The 19,117-nt window shown below is 43.4% G+C and overlaps 2 protein-coding genes across 6 annotated transcripts in view; one reads left to right on the top strand and one right to left on the bottom strand.

The window, feature by feature from the left end:
- Positions 1 to 3,150, bottom strand: part of LOC124130999 (potassium voltage-gated channel subfamily H member 6-like) — a 252,621-nt gene extending 249,471 nt beyond the window's left edge. For 4 of the 5 annotated variants that reach the window (XM_046494057.2, XM_046494059.2, XM_046494056.2 and 1 more), the window contains exon 1: positions 2,729 to 3,149. In XM_046494057.2, coding sequence (XP_046350013.2) covers positions 2,729 to 2,804 — 76 coding nt within the window. In that variant the 5' untranslated portion in view covers positions 2,805 to 3,149. Of the gene's footprint in view, positions 1 to 2,728 lie in introns of all 5 variants that reach the window. The other variant, XM_046494058.2, reaches the window with a different exon arrangement.
- Positions 3,151 to 14,400: 11,250 nt separating this feature from the next.
- Positions 14,401 to 18,549, top strand: LOC125374672 (extensin-2-like). The gene is made up of 4 exons (XM_048385883.1): positions 14,401 to 14,662; positions 14,749 to 14,870; positions 15,361 to 15,597; positions 18,523 to 18,549. Exons 1-4 carry the CDS (start codon positions 14,401 to 14,403, stop codon positions 18,547 to 18,549), a joined length of 648 nt encoding a protein of 215 aa, XP_048241840.1.
- Positions 18,550 to 19,117: the final 568 nt, after the last annotated feature.

Genomic DNA, 19,117 nt, shown 5'->3' on the forward strand with positions numbered 1-19,117 from the left:
TGGCCCCTATTAATCAAAAGTACTAATAACTTGGAAAGTGTCAGAAAATTATCATTAAGTATTTAAGGTATCATAATTTAAGAGGAAAGTCAAAATAGGTCAGATGATGGATCCTTATACACTTCAGTGTTTCAGTTCCCAGGATTGGAATGCTGAAACTTGAACTTGCTGCACACATTTACCAGTTTGCAGATCGAAGATCATAATCAGACATCGCTGGTAGTAAAACCATGGCAAGCAGCTAGGAACAGTATTTACACTCAGCAATATTAGAACATTGTTGTAAAGCTATTGTTTTCATGTCGCACGACAACAGCTGGTGATACAAGCATGTATTCGGGATGTCAAACGTTGAATCAGTTACGTGCATTATGTTAATAAAATTATTTCTATAAATGTCAACAACCTTTGTTGGATAGATATAAGTGACAAATTCCCTTTACATAATGAAAGAAACTTCACTAAAAGCAGAGTATATTGTAAGTTTTAGACTATATCAGAAGCATGTGTTTATGAATCACATCAAATAGTGATGAAACAGAGCTTTTCAAATGTTTAACATCGCACGGACAAAATGTTTCAGATATCTTCCAATTCTATGACTGACTGTGATCGAAAATGTCCAAATATTCTTCCCAAAATGTGTAACGATACAGCAGAATGTCTTAGAAATAAATTGATAAAATCATGATATTTTCCCTTTGTCTTTAAAATCTGGAACAACCTCACTTGATCATGCCTGCGGCCCAGTGTGAATAACCTAGTGCAGCAACAGTGACAATATTCATTTGATATAACATACATGCATGTTACAGTTTGCATTCATCATTGTTTTTTCGCCAAGTAATTTTGGAAAACAAATCCTTCTAAGGATAATATATTTCTATCTTATCAATCTACGGTAATCAACATCTGCTTCAACTCTGAAGCTATTCAACCATTGTAACTGATAATGGCCCGAGTACACATTTTGTTTACACACAAGACTCATTAAATACTTAATACATTCATTCAATTCCTTGCCCTGCTTTTTGCCAACCCAGTAGTTTCGAAGTTATCAATGAACCATAACTATATCATCCCAATATAACCTTGTTATAACTCATCTCTATAGTTAAATACGTCAAGAATCAGGACAACTACAGCCTAATAAATGTGTACTAAACACAAATGGAATATAATTGATAATATATTTATAATACAGCATTCAAAATTAAGCATGAAAGTCAAGGTATCCTTGTCATAACAATGACATTGAAAAGTTAAGATTAAGCCAAGACGTATATAGATATATAAGTCTTTGATTTAAAGGAGTCCCTACATTCAAATACTATAGAACTACAAGCAGCACACCTCAAGGATCCAGGGACCACGGTAATTTCAAAAATTGGTCCATATACTAGCAATCGATAAAACTTAAGTAATATTCCCCAAAATGGATAAAATGTGCGAAATGTAATCTATGCTTAATCAACCCTGACACTGTGGGCTTATCCCACCCCTATACTCCCCCTAGAACAGGAAGTATTAGAGAAAGGCCGTAAACATAATACATTGCACACTGTCGTATTCATCCGAACTCAATTTCAATCTCGTGAGTGAAAATATCTTACTTCCAAATCGATCTATTTTTCTTGAGTACAATGCACAAGGCACTTGAACCGAATTCCAACATTTAGCTTGTCTTTATCACAAAGTTAATCAATAGACTTATTCATAGACTTTAAGTGTAGGCCAGTCCATCACTCACAGCACGGTGTTCTCTGAGCTGTTGTATACTATGTTCATTCACACATGTAAATTAAATAATTGTTATCAAAATGTTGTCCGATATATTTCGCACATGAGAGTGAATTAATTATTAAACTTTTAATAAAAAATATTCAAAATTAATTGACTGAAAATGAAATATGTGTTGTTCAAAAATTATTTATTATATTATATATGGACTTATCAACATTATGGACACATAAAAGCATCAACATGTTACTATTTGTTAGTAGTTTCATTTTCAAAATATTTAGAATGCGGGAACACATAGTACAAAAATAATAACTGAACATTAATGCGAAAAAAGTCAATGGTAGCATATGTCATGTTTTATCACATTTTCCAGTGGTACTGTATATTTCTCATCATATTCCATATACGCTTTGCATGAGCTGGGAACTAAAACATTTTTTGCGTGTCGTACTAGAGCTGTTTTGTTTATATATCAGTTCACGCCATTTATCGCTGGTCGGTCTCGCTGCCGAACGAACAGTGCTTGTAAACATTCCTAGTTAAGAGGCGTCAACACGCATTGGCATTTTCATCATACCAGTTTCTATGATATTGCTTATTCCATGACACGGTGTGCAACTATATATTCTTATATACCAGCCAGGGGCCGCTCCGCATGACCCCCAACGTCGCATTAAGGGTGGGGGGGTCGGGGGAGCGATAGATTTTATATCGCCCCCTCCCGTGCACATGGCCAGTAATTGTGCACAGATGTTCGACAGCTGGTCGAACAATGTATATCATTTTACAACAATATATTCTGCGGGAAATATAAGTAGAATCAGCATTTTACAACATAAAACATCGCTTTTTCGTTATAAACTGTTATTGTACGATCAAGCAGCAATGATGTCACGACCATTGGTGCTATCATTGGAGAATTGGTAAATCGTAGAATATGGAATCCGCTAAATGACAGTGATAAATAAAATGTGTTACTACTTACTTTGGCCGTCAAACTTCCTGATGATAGTGTCTATGAAAATGTTAGGCGGAGCCACATGTCCTCGACGCACCGGCATTTTAAACCGTTTATTCCCGCTACATTATATATACTGGACTATCGTACATCCTCCAAAATGGCTGAGATCGCTCCCTCCTATGGCGGTTACAGTAAAACGACGATAGTCTTGGCACAAATATATATATTTTAAAGGGTTAGACTCCAAGGCAAGTCCACATCTACTGCACGTATTCAGCCGAGGCTGTGGTACATTGCACGCGACAAATGAACAAGGAATGGTATAGTCGTCGCATTTCTCATTTAGCGTATGGCGTCTGCTGAAACTGGCGCTTCACAACCTCGTGTAAATAATGTCGATCCGCACTCGACCGCATCACGGGACTACTTTGAGAGAGATTACTCCGCCAGCAGCTGATGCCATGAACGAAAAGATGGCGAAGTGTCAACAGCAAGGCCGGCAATTCATGTTGCGAAACATAGAATCGTCAGACGGCCATTTCATATCGACAAGTTTTGTTATTGACAAGGTTCCACGAAACTAACTCGCGTCGAAATATCGATTGTTTAGGCTTGCACGTGAGGATAGCCGTCTGGTCCGATGGTTGTGACAGTCGAAAGAAGCGCTCTTCCAGCTAACGAGGTAGTTTGGTAGCAGTGATGGGATGTGTGGTGCAGAAGTGGTTCATATTCTCAGATCACCCGCATTATAGTTATGCAACGCTTCGTATCGTATGTCTAGACGGACATACAGCCTGACAGATATTGAACGCCAGATCGGCCACGCCCAGAATCGATACCGTCTCATTACCCACAGATCTATCACGGATAGCGTTTTAGCGGAGTTTTAAAAAACAACGGGCGCACCCAATGTTTTAGAAGACCGAAGAGATTGTGATAATTCAGTGGAAAGCTTCAATTTGACCAGGAACACGACTGAAACCTAGTACCAGACACACAATGGAAAACCTATCGTTGCTAATACCCATTCGACGAGAAAAACATATTTATTTTGCATTACTGATTATTTGCTATTGCCAGTCCTTCCCCGCTTCTGTTTTTCCCCTTTTAGCTATATCCATCAGTGTGGTGTATGTTATATATCTACCGGCACCCGGCACTGCCTAACAAGCGCACTGTTGATATAAAACTCATTGATATGTTGTCTCTTCAAATAACTAAAAGCTCCGTAAACAACGATTAATTAAGGTTTGATTGGCATTTCTATATTGAGCACACTTGGCGTCTATTTATCATATAACGTATAATACCATATACGTTTAATAATCACGAATTTGGAAACAGACTTTGCTGGAAACCTGAAACCTGTTATCATAAACTAATACTCGAGTTGAATACGCGTGGTGTTGAATATAGGTTATTGTTAGCTGGGAAAAAATGATATCTATTAAGCGTGAACATAGCTTTCTCGAAAAGCAGAGGTGCATATAATGGGATTTGGCAATTCGCGGTTGGCAATGTGTAATATCTTTTATAGAAAAAAATAAAATAAACTAACGGGCAAAAGATCACCCCATGTTTGATTGTGGCTTAAAATGAAACAATCGAGAAATGGTTATTCGATGGTGATTATTTGATACGGGTTTCAAATCGTCTTGTTTGAGACCTTAATTTTGCATGTTCCGGCGACTGTTTTCATCTAGTCACGTTTTAATAACGTTTGTAATCTTTTGGTCGAATCCAGTTTTCAAGTTTATACTTTCTTGTGACCGGTGTTGACATACGTTTACCTAGAAAATGTTCCGAATGTAGAAATGTTTTAGTTTATTATATGCTTCACAAAGGGTAGGGGGTGCGCGTCCCATCACCGCCTTGTCTGGATCAGCGAAGACCGACCGACAGACAGATAATGTATTTGAGTCTCACCTTGAGCATACATTATTTACAGATGATACATACAGTGTTTAAAATATGCACAAGCCATTCCGAATGGAATTAAGAGAGAGTATGTATATACAGGTAATTGAAAGATAATTTACTAATAAATATTAAAAGGTAAAAACATCATTTGTATAAAAGCCATTTTCGTCTTTGAATATAAAAACATGTTTTGACACACAGTAGGTTCAGTTCATTTCACAGGATGCGGCCACGTGCTACACTCTGAAACACGTGCTCATAAGATACTGCTAACAAGGCAGTGTGTTTAATAACTCTCATATGACATTTGTCTGAAGCCCTCTACCCGCAGCACAGATCACGATCCAACAGTGCTGAAGATCCGTCACGACAAATACGCCAGCAGCCATTGAGAAATGACTTATCGCGTTCCGTCCAGACGTGTCAGCTTGATGGAGAAGAAAGCCCAAACTCACCCAAATCCTTAGCGTAGAGTACCGATTTGGGGAAACCGAACATAAGAATCATAATGAACGCCAAACTAGGAATTCAAACCACACTCAATGGATGCTGGTACGAACAAGGGACGGAACTCTTGGCAGCGAAATGCGGCGCTTTAGGCAACAGGGCTCGTGTTCCCGAAAATAAGATTTAGATAAGTTCGCGACTAAATTAATCCAGGAATAAGGTGAAGGGAGACAGGAAGGAAAATGCGAATCATTACTAGGTGAAATATGTGAAGCCAATGTTAACTCAGGGCAAAAGAAAGAATGCCGAGTTTGTTTTTATGTAATTGGAAATTGAAAGAACTGTTATTAAATTTGATTATACTTTTTTTACCATCACTCATTTCTGCAACAGTTTATAAAAAGTAATCTGTGGTTGGGTAATTTTGTGTTTGTGAAATTAATTTGCAACCACATGATCCCTGCCACATTTGAAATGTTGTAATTTTTGTGCCGAAAAAAGCAAAAGAAAAATAATATTTTCAAAGATAATATGTCAGACATACCCATCAGCGATTGTGTATTATGCGAATTGTTTTTGTATTATTTTTTAACAGTTTGAAAATTATATCTTGCAAAATAGAACCATGCAGAAGTTTTCTTTGCGTGCTGACTAAGCGCCAATGCAGTTATCTTTTTATGTAACACTGCTACCTCAAGTGATTTCCAACTGAAAATCAAACATATGATAAAATCAACTGAGAGGTATAGTTTCTTTTGTTCCTCAGTTTACTTCGGGTCAGGGAGGCAGCTATTTCGGATGTAGTACCTGTGGGTGGGTTAACACTTTGGGATGCTGAGACATCTGGACAATGTATGTTTGTACACTCATCGATAAATAAATTGCAAGCGAGTCCATGACATTTTATTGCTAACCAATTGCAAGTTTTTTGCGCATGTTGCCATTCACCTGAAAAGAATTAGTCCACGCCCACTAACGGAGTACTGTTTCCTGATTGGCTGATATTAGAGTGGCGGGGCTTGTGTTGTATTATTGCGCTGAACAATATCACTGATTGCATTTGATTTGAAAACCCTGGACGACCCAGGTGAGTTTGCTTTTACACCGCTTTTAGCAATATTACAGCAATATCACGGCGGGGGACACCAGAAATGGGCTTCACACATTGTACCCATGTGGGGAATCGAACCCGGTCTTTGGCGTGACGAGCGAACGCTTTAACCACTCGGCTATCCTACCGCCCCCGACCCAGGTGAACCTGTGTTGACCAAGGTATAACCGAGCGCCTCCGTGGTCTAATGGTAGAGCGTCCGCCCGGAGAGCGGAAGGTCCGGGGTTCGATCCCCGGCCGCGTCATACCAAAAGACGTTAAAAGATGGTACTTGTTGTTACCCTGTTATCGCTCGGCATAAAGGGGCTAAAACAAGTCGGCTCGGAGTCAGTATACTGTGTCTGAGTGGGGTATTCATGTTAAACTGCGGCATGGTATCTCAGTGAGCTAGCACTATAAATCGGCATCAGCCCGGATTAGTACAAGCAGCCACACACACACATACACGTGCATGCACGTCGCTATATAAGTGCAATAATCTTGGACGTGACGTTAAACCTCACCTCACCTCACCTCACCTCACCTCACCTCACCTCACAATGTAGGTATGTGTTAACTGAAATACGTCATACTTCGGTTGGCCTAAGTTGCCTATACCAATTTGGGGGCACGGGTGGCCAAGTCGTCTAAGGCGCCGCCACCCGTGCCCCCAAATACTTAAGAATCAGTACTACGCATTATTTTGAATTTTCCTCTCGTTTCGCATGCATTAACTAGAAAAGGTACAATGGCAGTTTTGGCAGTAATGTAACACTTGTTAGCCTCAAATAGTTGTGTGTTGTAGCACTAGCCATGGCTGTTGTGTTTCTCCTTCTCCTGACCGTCATTTTGTATTATAGCAAAGGGTAAATTCTATGCGTCCTATTTCAGATACTGCCTTCTTTCTTGTTTGTTTCATGTTGTTTTACGCCGCACTCATCAATATTCCAGCTATATGACGGCGGTCTGTAAATAATCGAGTCTGGACCAGACAATCCAGTTATTGGTTGTTTGTTTAACGCACTCTACACGGGGTAGAATAGGTCTTCAGCAACCCCAGCTTGCCATAAAAGGCGACTATACTTGTCGTAAGAGGCTACTAACGGGATCGGGTGGTCAGGCTCGCTGACTTGGTTGATGCATGTCATCGTATCCATATTGCATGGATCGATGCTCATGATATTAATCACTGGATTGTCTGGTCCAGACTCTATTATTTACAGACCGCCGTCATATAGCTGGAGTATTGCTGAGTGCGGCGTTAAACAACAAACAAACACACAGAAAACCCGGGTTCGATTCCCATCATTGGTACAATGTAGGAAACCCATTAATGTCAGCGCCGTGATTTCGATGTGTTCAATGTGTGCAGGTGATGCTAAACATGCTGTTGCATGGCAACGATTCACGTCATCAGTGCACGAGGGGCCAGAGGGTGACCGCTCGATCCCTTTTCAGCCGTCTCTATATAGTGACAAGGCTGATACAATAGAGCCCATGCTGACCCGGCATTCCGTTGCGTGTGTTTCTGTAGATATATGTACTGGTGGTCTAAGGTGAAGCGGCAACCATGTATATTACAACCACTGCATGAAGCATTACGCAAATGCCCGATTTTTTATAATCAATCCTAGGATAACATCTATACTACTCAAAACAAGTTTAAGAACACCCACAACTGGACGGCCGTTTTGCAATATCCACCAATCATGACAAATTAACTATGGTAATATGAGGGTTTGTTTGTTGTTTAACGGAGCACTCAGCACTGTTCCAGCTATATGACGACGGGCTGCAAATAATCAAGTCTGGACCAGACAATCCAGTGATTGATATCATGAACATCGATCCACGCAATTGAGATACGATGACATGCATGAACCAAGTCAGCCAGCCTGACCACCCGATCCCGTTAGTCTCCCTAACGACAAGCATAATCGTCTGTTACGATAAGCATAGGTTGCTGAAGACCTTTTCTAACCCGGATCTTCACGGGTCTATAGTCATATGACAAAAATCCTGTTTTCCTCTACCTCTTTTGATTAGCATGTACTATTAATGGCTATTTCCGTCTAGTTACGTAAACGTGACCCCAATCAAGTTCAATGTAAACTTGTGTATATGTGACATCTAGTGAAATAGAGAGATACAGTATACTGCGTTTATAACGAACACGAACTGACGGATATAACGAACTGTTTTTGGCCCCGTCCATTTGATGAATATATGCTGTGTATGTGCTTATAACGAACTACGGTTATTACGAACTAAATTTAGTGGTCCCTTTAAGTTCGTTATAAACGTAGTTTACTGTATACGTAATGCTACCTTCTGTCCAGTTGCCCAGTCGTCTAAGGCGCCGCGATTCGCTGTGCAGGGTTGCGTCCCTTGGGCACGCTAGAAACCTATGATTGTGGGTTCGAATCCCGGTTCGCCCCGATTATGTTTCTAAGTTTGTCAGCACCATACCCGTGCTCGTGGGTTTCACCGAAGTGGTAAACGTCTAAGACCTGCATCACTTCGGGCTTTCCTCCCACATTAAGCTAACACCCCGTGATATTACTGGAATACTGTTAAAAGCGGCGTTAAACCCAACTCACTCACTCACTCACTCACTCTGTCCAGCAAATCTGTTTTAGAAATCCTCTTTTGCATCCACAGCACAGCTCATTGACTCCCGTTTTACCCCAGACAGCCTTTCGTTGCAATAATAATCATATTTGTATAATATGGAAAGGTTATGTTTGGAAACAATAATTTAGACTGCGGTCTCAAAACGATTGCCATTGGGTGTCCTGAATAAATGGACTTTGGTTTTTGTTCGACCAAAACTAGTCCGTCTCGACCATCCCTCCCAGGAAGCCCCCTCTCCCCAAAATATTCAATACTGACTCATAACGATCAGGACTCGTGAAGATCCGGGGTAGAAAGGTCTTCAGCAACCCATGTTTGACGTAAAAGGCGTCTATGCTTGTCGTAAGAGGCGACTAACGGGATCGGGTGGTCAGGCTCGCTGACTTGGTTGATGCATGTCATCGTATCCCAATTGCGCGGATCGATGCTCATGATATCAGTCACTTAATTGTGTGGTCCAGACTCGATTGTTTACAGACCGCCGTCATATAGCTGGAATATTGCCGAGTGCGGCGTTAAACAACAAACAAACATAACAATCAGAATATATACGACTCGACATTTGTGGTGTTCCGTGTGTTGGACCTAAATGTGTGTTATTGGCTGCTTGAAGATGGAGTTATACAAGAAGGGTAAGGATGTCTCATCTGGACAGTCTTGTTAACCGACAGAAGGATAAGGATGTCTCATCTGGACAGTCTTGTTAACCGACAAAAGGGTAAGGATGTCTCATCTGGACAGTCTTGTTAACCGACAGAAGGATAAGGATGTCTCATCTGGACAGTCTTGTTAACCGACAGAAGGGTAAGGATGTCTCATCTGGCCAGTCTTGTTAACCGACAGAAGGGTAAGGATGTCTCATCTGGACAGTCTTGTTAACCGACAGAAGGGAAAGTATGTATCATCTGGACAGTCTTGTTAACCGACAGAAGGGAAAGTATGTATCATCTGGACAGTCTTGTTAACCGACAGAAGGGAAAGTATGTATCATCTGGACAGTCTTGTTAACCGACAGAAGGGTGATAATGTATCATCTGGACAGTGTTGTTAACCGACAGAAGGGTAAGGATGTCTCATCTGGACAGTCTTGTTAACCGACAGAAGGGTGATGATGTCTCATCTGGACAGTCTTGTTAACCGACAGAAGGGAAAGTATGTATCATCTGGACAGTCTTGTTAACCGACAGAAGGGAAAGTATGTATCATCTGGACAGTCTTGTTAACCGACAGAAGGGTGATGATGTATCATCTGGACAGTGTTGTTAACCGACAGAAGGGTAAGGATGTCTCATCTGGACAGTCTTGTTAACCGACAGAAGGGAAAGTATGTATCATCTGGACAGTCTTGTTAACCGACAGAAGGGAAAGTATGTATCATCTGGACAGTCTTGTTAACCGACAGAAGGGAAAGTATGTATCATCTGGACAGTCTTGTTAACCGACAGAAGGGTGATGATGTCTCATCTGGACAGTCTTGTTAACCGACAGAAGGGTGATGATGTCTCATCTGGACAGTCTTGTTAACCGACAGAAGGGTAAGGGTGTCTCACCTGGACAGTCTTGTTAACCGACAAAAGGGTAAGGATGTCTCATCTGGACAGTCTTGTTAACCGACGGAAGGGTAAGGATGTCTCACCTGGACAGTCTTGTTAACCGACAGAAGGGTAAGGATGTCTCATCTGGACAGTCTTGTTAACCGACAGAAGGGAGAGTATGTATCATCTGGACAGTCTTGTTAACCGACAGAAGGGTAAGGGTGTCTCACCTGGACAGTCTTGTTAACCGACAGAAGGGTAAGGATGTCTCATCTGGACAGTCTTGTTAACCGACAGAAGGGTAAGGATGTCTCATCTGGACAGTCTTGTTAACCGACAGAAGGGTGATGATGTCTCATCTGGACAGTCTTGTTAACCGACAGAAGGGTAAGGGTGTCTCACCTGGACAGTCTTGTTAACCGACAAAAGGGTAAGGATGTCTCATCTGGACAGTCTTGTTAACCGACGGAAGGGTAAGGATGTCTCACCTGGACAGTCTTGTTAACCGACAGAAGGGTAAGGATGTCTCATCTGGACAGTCTTGTTAACCGACAGAAGGGAGAGTATGTATCATCTGGACAGTCTTGTTAACCGACAGAAGGGTAAGGGTGTCTCACCTGGACAGTCTTGTTAACCGACAGAAGGGTAAGGATGTCTCATCTGGACAGTCTTGTTAACCGACAGAAGGGTAAGGATGTCTCATCTGGACAGTCTTGTTAACCGACAGAAGGGTAATGATGTCTCATCTGGACAGTCTTGTTAACCGACAGAAGTGTAAGGATGTATCATGTGGGCGTTTTTGTACAATAAAATTCTATTCTATGAGTATTCCTGTTTTGCCAGCACCAAATCTTTTGTGTGTTCCATCAGATTTGTCATCATGTACACCCTGCATCTCAGTGGAGGCCTCCATTAGGGTGAAAAAGTGAGTTGGTTTAAAGCCACTTTGAGCAGTTATATCACCGCGTTAAGGTTTTATCTGGGAGGACTATATAATAAAGCCAATCGGGGATTCGAACCCACGACCATATGTTCCTGACACGCCTAAACGTGCCGCAACTCGGCATGCAGATCGTTGCGCCTTGGACACCCGGTACATCTTTGACACCCGGTACGCCCAGGACACCCGGTACACCCTGGACACCCGATACACCTTGGACACCCGGTACACTCTGGACACCCGTATTGGTATGAGCCCCAGCCCAAACTTCCTTACCAATACAACACACTATTTGTTGTGTGAATAACGCCAGAACTGGCTAGCTGGTCACTGCCAATACATTTGTCCATTCCTGGAAATTGTCCAGAACGTTTACCGACCCGACGGAGGCGCCATGCATGGAGTGGTGAAATAGCCAATTAAGAGGAATTTCCTTTGATATATAACAACTGGTCTACTGTCTTCGTTAGGCTTCACGTGACTTGATGCCCGACTGTTGACAACTACAGGCAATTGCATCGAGGATGCTTGGGGTGCTCAAGTCAAAGAAATCAAAGATTTGTCCTCAAAAGTCGTTAACTGATTTGCCCTAATAAACTCGATCCGCCATAGCAATCAGGACACGACCGGTAATGGTGGGAAGGCATTTGTTAACCCACAGTTGTTTAAATGAATTTCCGAAATCGAGATACAAAGACATTGTTAATATTCTCTCCCTGTTTCCGCACTGTGCGCTTCTGAATAAGAAGGCGGTTGTTCTCCGATGGTTTAAATGCAAAAAGCGGCGGCTGGGTAGCTTAGTGGTCAAAGCCTTTGGGATCCTCACGCCGAAAAATATCAAATTCAGATACAAAATCCCATTTCCCCCTACCCCCCACCCATCCACCCCACCCCAGAATATCAAATGGTCGGTTCCTTAGCTACAAAGTGCAAAGCTCTATTCAGGTTAGACTAACATTTAGGCCCAGAAATAAAGTTCTCTTATTTAAAAATATGTATCTACAAAATAGAAAATACAATCCAAATGGAGCCCAGAAATATGCTTAATTTCAGACTGAGGCAATCTAGACTTGAGTTGGATCCGATTTTTAACATATTCTCTTGGGTCTGGTAGACAAACCATTTTCAGGGGTCCTCGCCGTAGTATTGCTGAAATAATTACTTCGTAAAATCCTTCTCACTCCTTTGGAATTTCTCTTAAACACTAGACATAAGCTGTGTCGTACTCTCACGTGTAGTCTGTCTCCCAAACCTAAAAGAATAAATTAAAAAGGGAGCCAAACTTAAGTCTAGAATGATTTGGCAAGTCTTGATTACCTCCGCTCTGGGCTACATTTGGATTTAATTGTTTTATTTTGTCGATATATGTTTTTAAATAAGATAACTTTATTCTGGGACTAAATGTCAGTCTAACACACACGTACTCATGTACGTGCCTCTAATAAAACCATTGCCCTTCCCATTTCAAGGACCTCATTATTGAGGTGTTTCTCTATCCGATTTGTTAAACCTTCGTTCCCGAGGAGATGAGGTTTCCCGAACTTCAGATAAACATGGTGGCATCCCCCCCCCCCCCCCCCCCCCCCCCCCCCACACACACACACACACATCCCCCCCTCCCTATCTTTACAAAATGGTGGCATTCCTCCCCCATCTATACAGCATGGTGGCATCCCTCCCTATCTATACACAATGGTGGCACCCCTCCCCTATCTATACACCATGGTGGCACCCCTCCCTATCTATACACCATGGTGGCACCCCTTCCTACCTATACACCATGGTGGCATCCCTCCCCTATCTATACACCATGGTGGCATCCCTCCCCTATCTATACAACATGGTGGCATCCCTCCCTATCTATACACCATGGTGGCACCCCTCCCTATCTATACAACCTGGTGGCATCCCTCCCTATCTATACACCATGGTGGCATCCCTCCCTATCTATACAACATGGTGGCATCCCTCCCCTATCTATATAACATGGTGGCATCCCTCCCTATCTATACAACCTGGTGGCATCCCTCCCTATCTATACAACATGGTGGCATCCCTCCCCTATCTATACAACATGGTGCATCCCTCCCTATCTATACACCATGGTTGCATCCCTCCCTATCTATACACCATGGTGGCACCCCTCCCTATCTATACACCATGGTGGCATCCCTCCCTATCTATACAACATGGTGGCATCCCTCCCCTATCTATACAACATGGTGGCATCCCTCCCTATCTATACAACATGGTGGCATTCCTCCCCTATCTATACACCATGGTGGCATCCCTCCCCTATCTATACACCATGGTGGCATCCCTCCCCTATCTATACAACATGGTGGCATCCCTCCCCTATCTATACAACATGGTGGCATCCCTCCCTATCTATACAGCATGGTGGCATCCCTCCCCTATCTATACAACATGGTGGCATCCCTCCCTATCTATACAACATGGTGGCATCCCTCCCTATCTATACAACATGGTGGCATCCCTCCCCTATCTATACAACATGGTGCATCCCTCCCCTATCTATACAGCATGGTGGTATCCCTCCCTATCTATACAACATGGTGGCATCCCTCCCTATCTATACACCATGGTGGCACCCCTCCCTATCTATACACCATGGTGGCATCCCTCCCCTATCTATACACCATGGGGGCAACCCTCCCTATTCATACAACCTGGTGGCATCCCTCCCTATCTATACAACATGGTGGCATCCCTCCCTATCTATACAACATGGTGGCATCCCTCCCTATCTATACAACATGGTGGCATCCCTCCCCTATCTATACAACATGGTGCATCCCTCCCCTATCTATACAACATGGTGGCATCCCTCCCTATCTATACACCATGGTTGCATCCCTCCCTATCTATACACCATGGTGGCACCCCTCCCTATCTATACACCATGGTGGCATCCCTCCCCTATCTATACACCATGGTGGCATCCCTCCCCTATCTATACAACAAGGTGGCATCCCTCCCCTATCTATACAACATGGTGGCATCCCTCCCTATCTATACAGCATGGTGGCATCCCTCCCCTATCTATACAACATGGTGGCATCCCTCCCTATCTATACAACATGGTGGCATCCCTCCCTATCTATACAACATGGTGGCATCCCTCCCCTATCTATACAACATGGTGCATCCCTCCCCTATCTATACAGCATGGTGGTATCCCTCCCTATCTATACAACATGGTGGCATCCCTCCCTATCTATACATCATGGTGGCACCCCTCCCTATCTATACACCATGGTGGCATCCCTCCCTATCTATACACCATGGGGGCAACCCTCCCTATCCATACAACCTGGTGGCATCCCTCCCTATCTATACAACATGGTGGCATCCCTCCCTATCTATACAACATGGTGGCATCCCTCCCCTATCTATACAACATGGTGGCATCCCTCCCTATCTATACAACATGGTGGCATCCCTCCCCTATCTATACACCATGGTGGCACCCCTCCCTATCTATACAACCTGGTGGCACCCCTCCCTATCTATACAACATGGTGGCATCCCTCTCTATCTATACAACATGATGGCATTCCTCTCTATCTATACAACATGGTGACATCCCTCCCTATCTATACAACATGGTGGCATCCCTCCCTATCTATACAGCATGGTGGCATCCCTCCCTATCTATACAACATGTTGACATCCCTCCCTATCTATACACCATGGTGGCATCCCTCCCCTATCTATACAGCATGGTGGCATCCCTCCCTATCTATACAACATGGTGGCATCCCTCCCTATCTATACAACATGGTGGCATCCCTCCCTATCTATACAGCATGTTGGCAACCCTCCCTATCTATACAGCATGGTGGCATCCCTCCCTATCTATACAGCATGGTGGCATCCCTCCCTATCTATACAACATGGTGGCATCCCTCCCTATCTATACAACATGGTGGCACCCCTCCCTATCTATACACCATGGTGGCATCCCTCCCTATCTATACAGCATGGTGGCATCCCTCCCTATCTATACAACATGGTGGCATCCCTCCCTATCTATACAACATGGTGGCATCCCTCCCTATCTATACAGCATGGTGGCATCCCTCCCCTATCTATACAACATGGTGGCATCCCTCTCTATCTATACACCATGGTGGCATCCCTCCCTATCTATACACCATGGTGGCATCCCTCCCTATCTATACAACATGGTGGCACCCCTCCCTATCTATACAGCATGGTGGCACCCCTCCCTATCTATACAACATGGTGGCATCCCTCCCTATCTATACAACATGGTGGCATCCCTCCCTATCTATACAGCATGGTGGCACCCCTCCCTATCTATACAACATGGTGGCATCCCTCCCTATCTATACACCATGGTGGCATCCCTCCCTATCTATACAGCATGGTGGCATCCCTCCCTATCTATACAACATGGTGGCATCCCTCCCTATCTATACATCATGGTGGCACCCCTCCCTATCTATACAACATGGTGGCATCCCTCCCTATCTATACAGCATGGTGGCATCCCTGGGTGGTTTGAGTATTACTTTACTCCCAGGGAGATGTTACCGCACCAGACCGACCTCCCTGTAGTACTTCCGGCTCAGATTAGGTCGCCAGTTGCCCTGGCTTCTCTGAGAACAATGGGGATTGGTTGTTCAGCATCTGTGATCTGGCTGATTGCGCATCAGTGAGCCCGATGACGTGGATCGTTGCTCAGGCTTCTGGTCATCGGTTGGCCTTGTCCAGACTCGCTTATTTACAGACCTGTGAAGATCCGGGATAGAATAGGTATTCAGCAACCCATACTTGCCGTAAAAGGCGACTATGCTTGTCGTAAGAGGCGACTAACGGGATCGGGTGGTCAGGCTCGCTGACTTGGTTGATGCATGTCATCGTATCCCAATTGCATGGATCGATGCTCATGGTGTTAATCACTGGATTGTCTGGTCCAGACTCTATTATTTACAGACCGCCGTCATATAGGTGGAATATAGCTGAGTGCGGCGTTAAACAACAACCAACCAACCAGTGCTTATTTATAACCCGTCGCGATAGAGCGGTGAAATTGCTGACTAGTGCGTTTTATCTCACTCACTGACTGACAATTATTCACCTGGAGGCGATGTGTGCGTTCCTTCACAAATTAATATATTAAAGGAATGCCAAACACCAGAAAGCGATGACCTGCCCAGTGGAACTGTTTAACTACCGCTGTACTTCTCTGGATCTTGTTTATCTCTCCGAGTGCGTCTCATTACAGCACTGGCATAACGCCGATCTTGTATTTCGTGCGAACTACATTTTCTGGGACATGTTTTAATTGCTTCCAACATGAATTGAAGTTCATGCACTGCAATTTCAGCCACTACGTCACCATGTTATTTATTGAGATGTTTGGGTGTTATGTTATTTCTCCCAAGTCAGGGCGATGTAGATGATCTTGAGTAAGCGTCACACAGGCCCAGTCGCATTTTCCTGAGACGAAACATGGAGGGGAAGAACGATGGGTGTAACTGCTGTTAATGAAAACTAATTGTTGACAAAGAAGATGTTAAAAGATGACCAAAATAGCTCTACACCTGACGAACCCGCACTCTCAGCTATTTACAATGATAAATCTAAACACCATTGAAAACATTGTTGATATGCTGTTAAGACATGTTCTCATACGTTATAAAGGGAGACTGGCTGGATCAGCCTGTTTATTGTGACAACATGAAAATAACGCTTCAAATAACCATAAACAAGTAAACATACACAATGCAACAAAATAAACAAAGGTAACAATAACTTCTTTGAGAGGCATTTAGAAGTTGAAGTACTAAATAAGGATAAGATATATGGATGAACAACTTCTTTATTACAATTAGGAGCGACGTGTCGGTGGAGGTTGTTTCACAACGGTGTGAGAACCTGCACCGAAACGTCGCTCCTAATTGTAAAAAAGAAGTTGTTCATCCATTTATCTTATCCTTACTTAAAGGTAACAATGTCTCAACAAGATACTATATTAAGGTTTGAATGCATTCGGAACACACAAAAAGAGGAAGAGGGGAAGCGGAAACGAATATTTCTTTTTTAAATTACTATTCTTTAAAATTAATACCTGACACAGGGACAGCTTCCAATCTAATCGTAACACATCCCAAGCAAGTTTCATTCAAGAAATTTAAAACACTATTTTTTCTGGAAACTTTGCATGCCGATGTAGTCGTTAGTGATTATTCTACTTACACACAGACAAAATCTCAGTATAACACCACTTTGTATGTGTGTTACATGTTACAGCTTTTATGACTGCGGTCTGTAAATAGTCGAGTCTGGACCAGGCAATCAAGTGATTGACATCATGAGCATCGATACGCACTTGGTATACAATGACATGCATCAACCAAGTCAGCGAGCCTGACCACCCGATCCCGTCAGTACACACAATACCTGGTCTCAGCGTGCAGATCTAGGTAGCAAGTGGGTACCCGGTAGTCGACTATGCTGCTGTCATATAGCTGAGGTATTGCTGCGTGAGGGTAAGTATTGCTGAAGTATTGCTGAAGTATTGCTGAAGTATTGCTGAGTAAGTTGAACAACAACAAAAAAACATCCCACCCTTTTGGTTTTCCTCCAACATTAAGACGCCGTGACGTAGTCGAAAGATAGTTCCGTGCGGTGTTAACCAAACTCACTCACTCACCAACTCACTCATCAAAATCACTCACCAACTCACCCACCAACTCACTCACTAACTCACTCGTCAACTCACTAACACACTCGCCAACTCACTCATTAACTCACTCACTAACTCACTCTCCAAATAACTCACCAACTCACCCACCAAATGACTCAATAACTCCCGCACTAACTCACTCACTCAACAAAGAACCCACTAACACACTCACTACCTCACGCACCCATCACCTCACTCGCCAACTCACTCACACAAACACTCTTATTAACTCACTCACAAACACGCTCAAAAGCCCACCCACCAACTCACCCACCAACTCACCCACCAACTCACCCACCAACTCACTGAGTGTCCAAACTGCACCTCCAGACACGGTGTCCAAGTTTCCCACAACATTCCACGTCCCAGCACATCGTCCCACGAGGACAATCAAGGACGACAGTTCAATCCCACCAATAGCCCCATACATTCGAGTCTAAACTCCCAGTAAATAGCTCCACGTCAAAGCTTATTGTTTATTGTGTAATAAATGTGATGAGTATCTCCGTCCAGAGCGGGGTTGTCGACAGCCGCAGCTGATGAGGAGGGGACGTGGACGGGGTCGCTAATCTCAGCGAGGTCAGCCCATGCGAGACATGGTATAGATCGGGGATAGAGGACTGTGATGCTATAAGTACTGCTTCATTCTCCTGGCCCCCCTTGACCAGCCCGTGTCTGACCAAGATACGCATCCAACGCCTATATCAATAACACGTCATTTCGATGGCAAGGATTTCGCATTCTAAGAACAAGAGGGAGTGAAAATTATATTCCTGCGAGGTCAGCGTATGACTGGTTGGAAGCCCTGTATGGGGCTTCACTGAAGCGGAAACTAAGTTTGGTGATTGTTTATGACACCCAACCTCTCACGACAATATATCACCGATAAATGCTTGAATGAAAATGAAAATAGAGTGAACGATTGGTTTACAGCGTCTTCGGGGGTCTTCAGTGAAAAGTAATACACACATCCCACGTGCCAATCCTCCTCCTCCTCCTCCTCCTGTTCATTATCATCATCATCATCATCATCATCATCATGTACGCAATATGTTGAATCGCCATCAGTTTCTATCTGCAATGTCCAAAATCTCTCTCAGACCTGTAA

Source organism: Haliotis rufescens, unplaced genomic scaffold, assembly GCF_023055435.1.
Source record: "Haliotis rufescens isolate VD_foot unplaced genomic scaffold, xgHalRufe1.0.p SCAF_10, whole genome shotgun sequence".
Taxonomy (NCBI): Eukaryota; Metazoa; Mollusca; class Gastropoda; order Lepetellida; family Haliotidae; genus Haliotis; species Haliotis rufescens.

Bases quoted from the DNA above. Each gene is read 5' to 3' on its own strand.
- LOC125374672 (XM_048385883.1), top strand. From the start codon at position 14,401: ATGGTGGCATCCCTCCCCTATCTATACAACATGGTGCATCCCTCCCCT. The intron at 14,663-14,748 runs ATGGTGGCATCC...CCCTATCTATAC, and splicing joins TCCCTCCCTATCTATACAAC to ACCATGGTGGCACCCCTCCC. The intron at 15,598-18,522 runs GTGGCACCCCTC...ATCTCCGTCCAG, and splicing joins CTCCCTATCTATACAGCATG to AGCGGGGTTGTCGACAGCCG.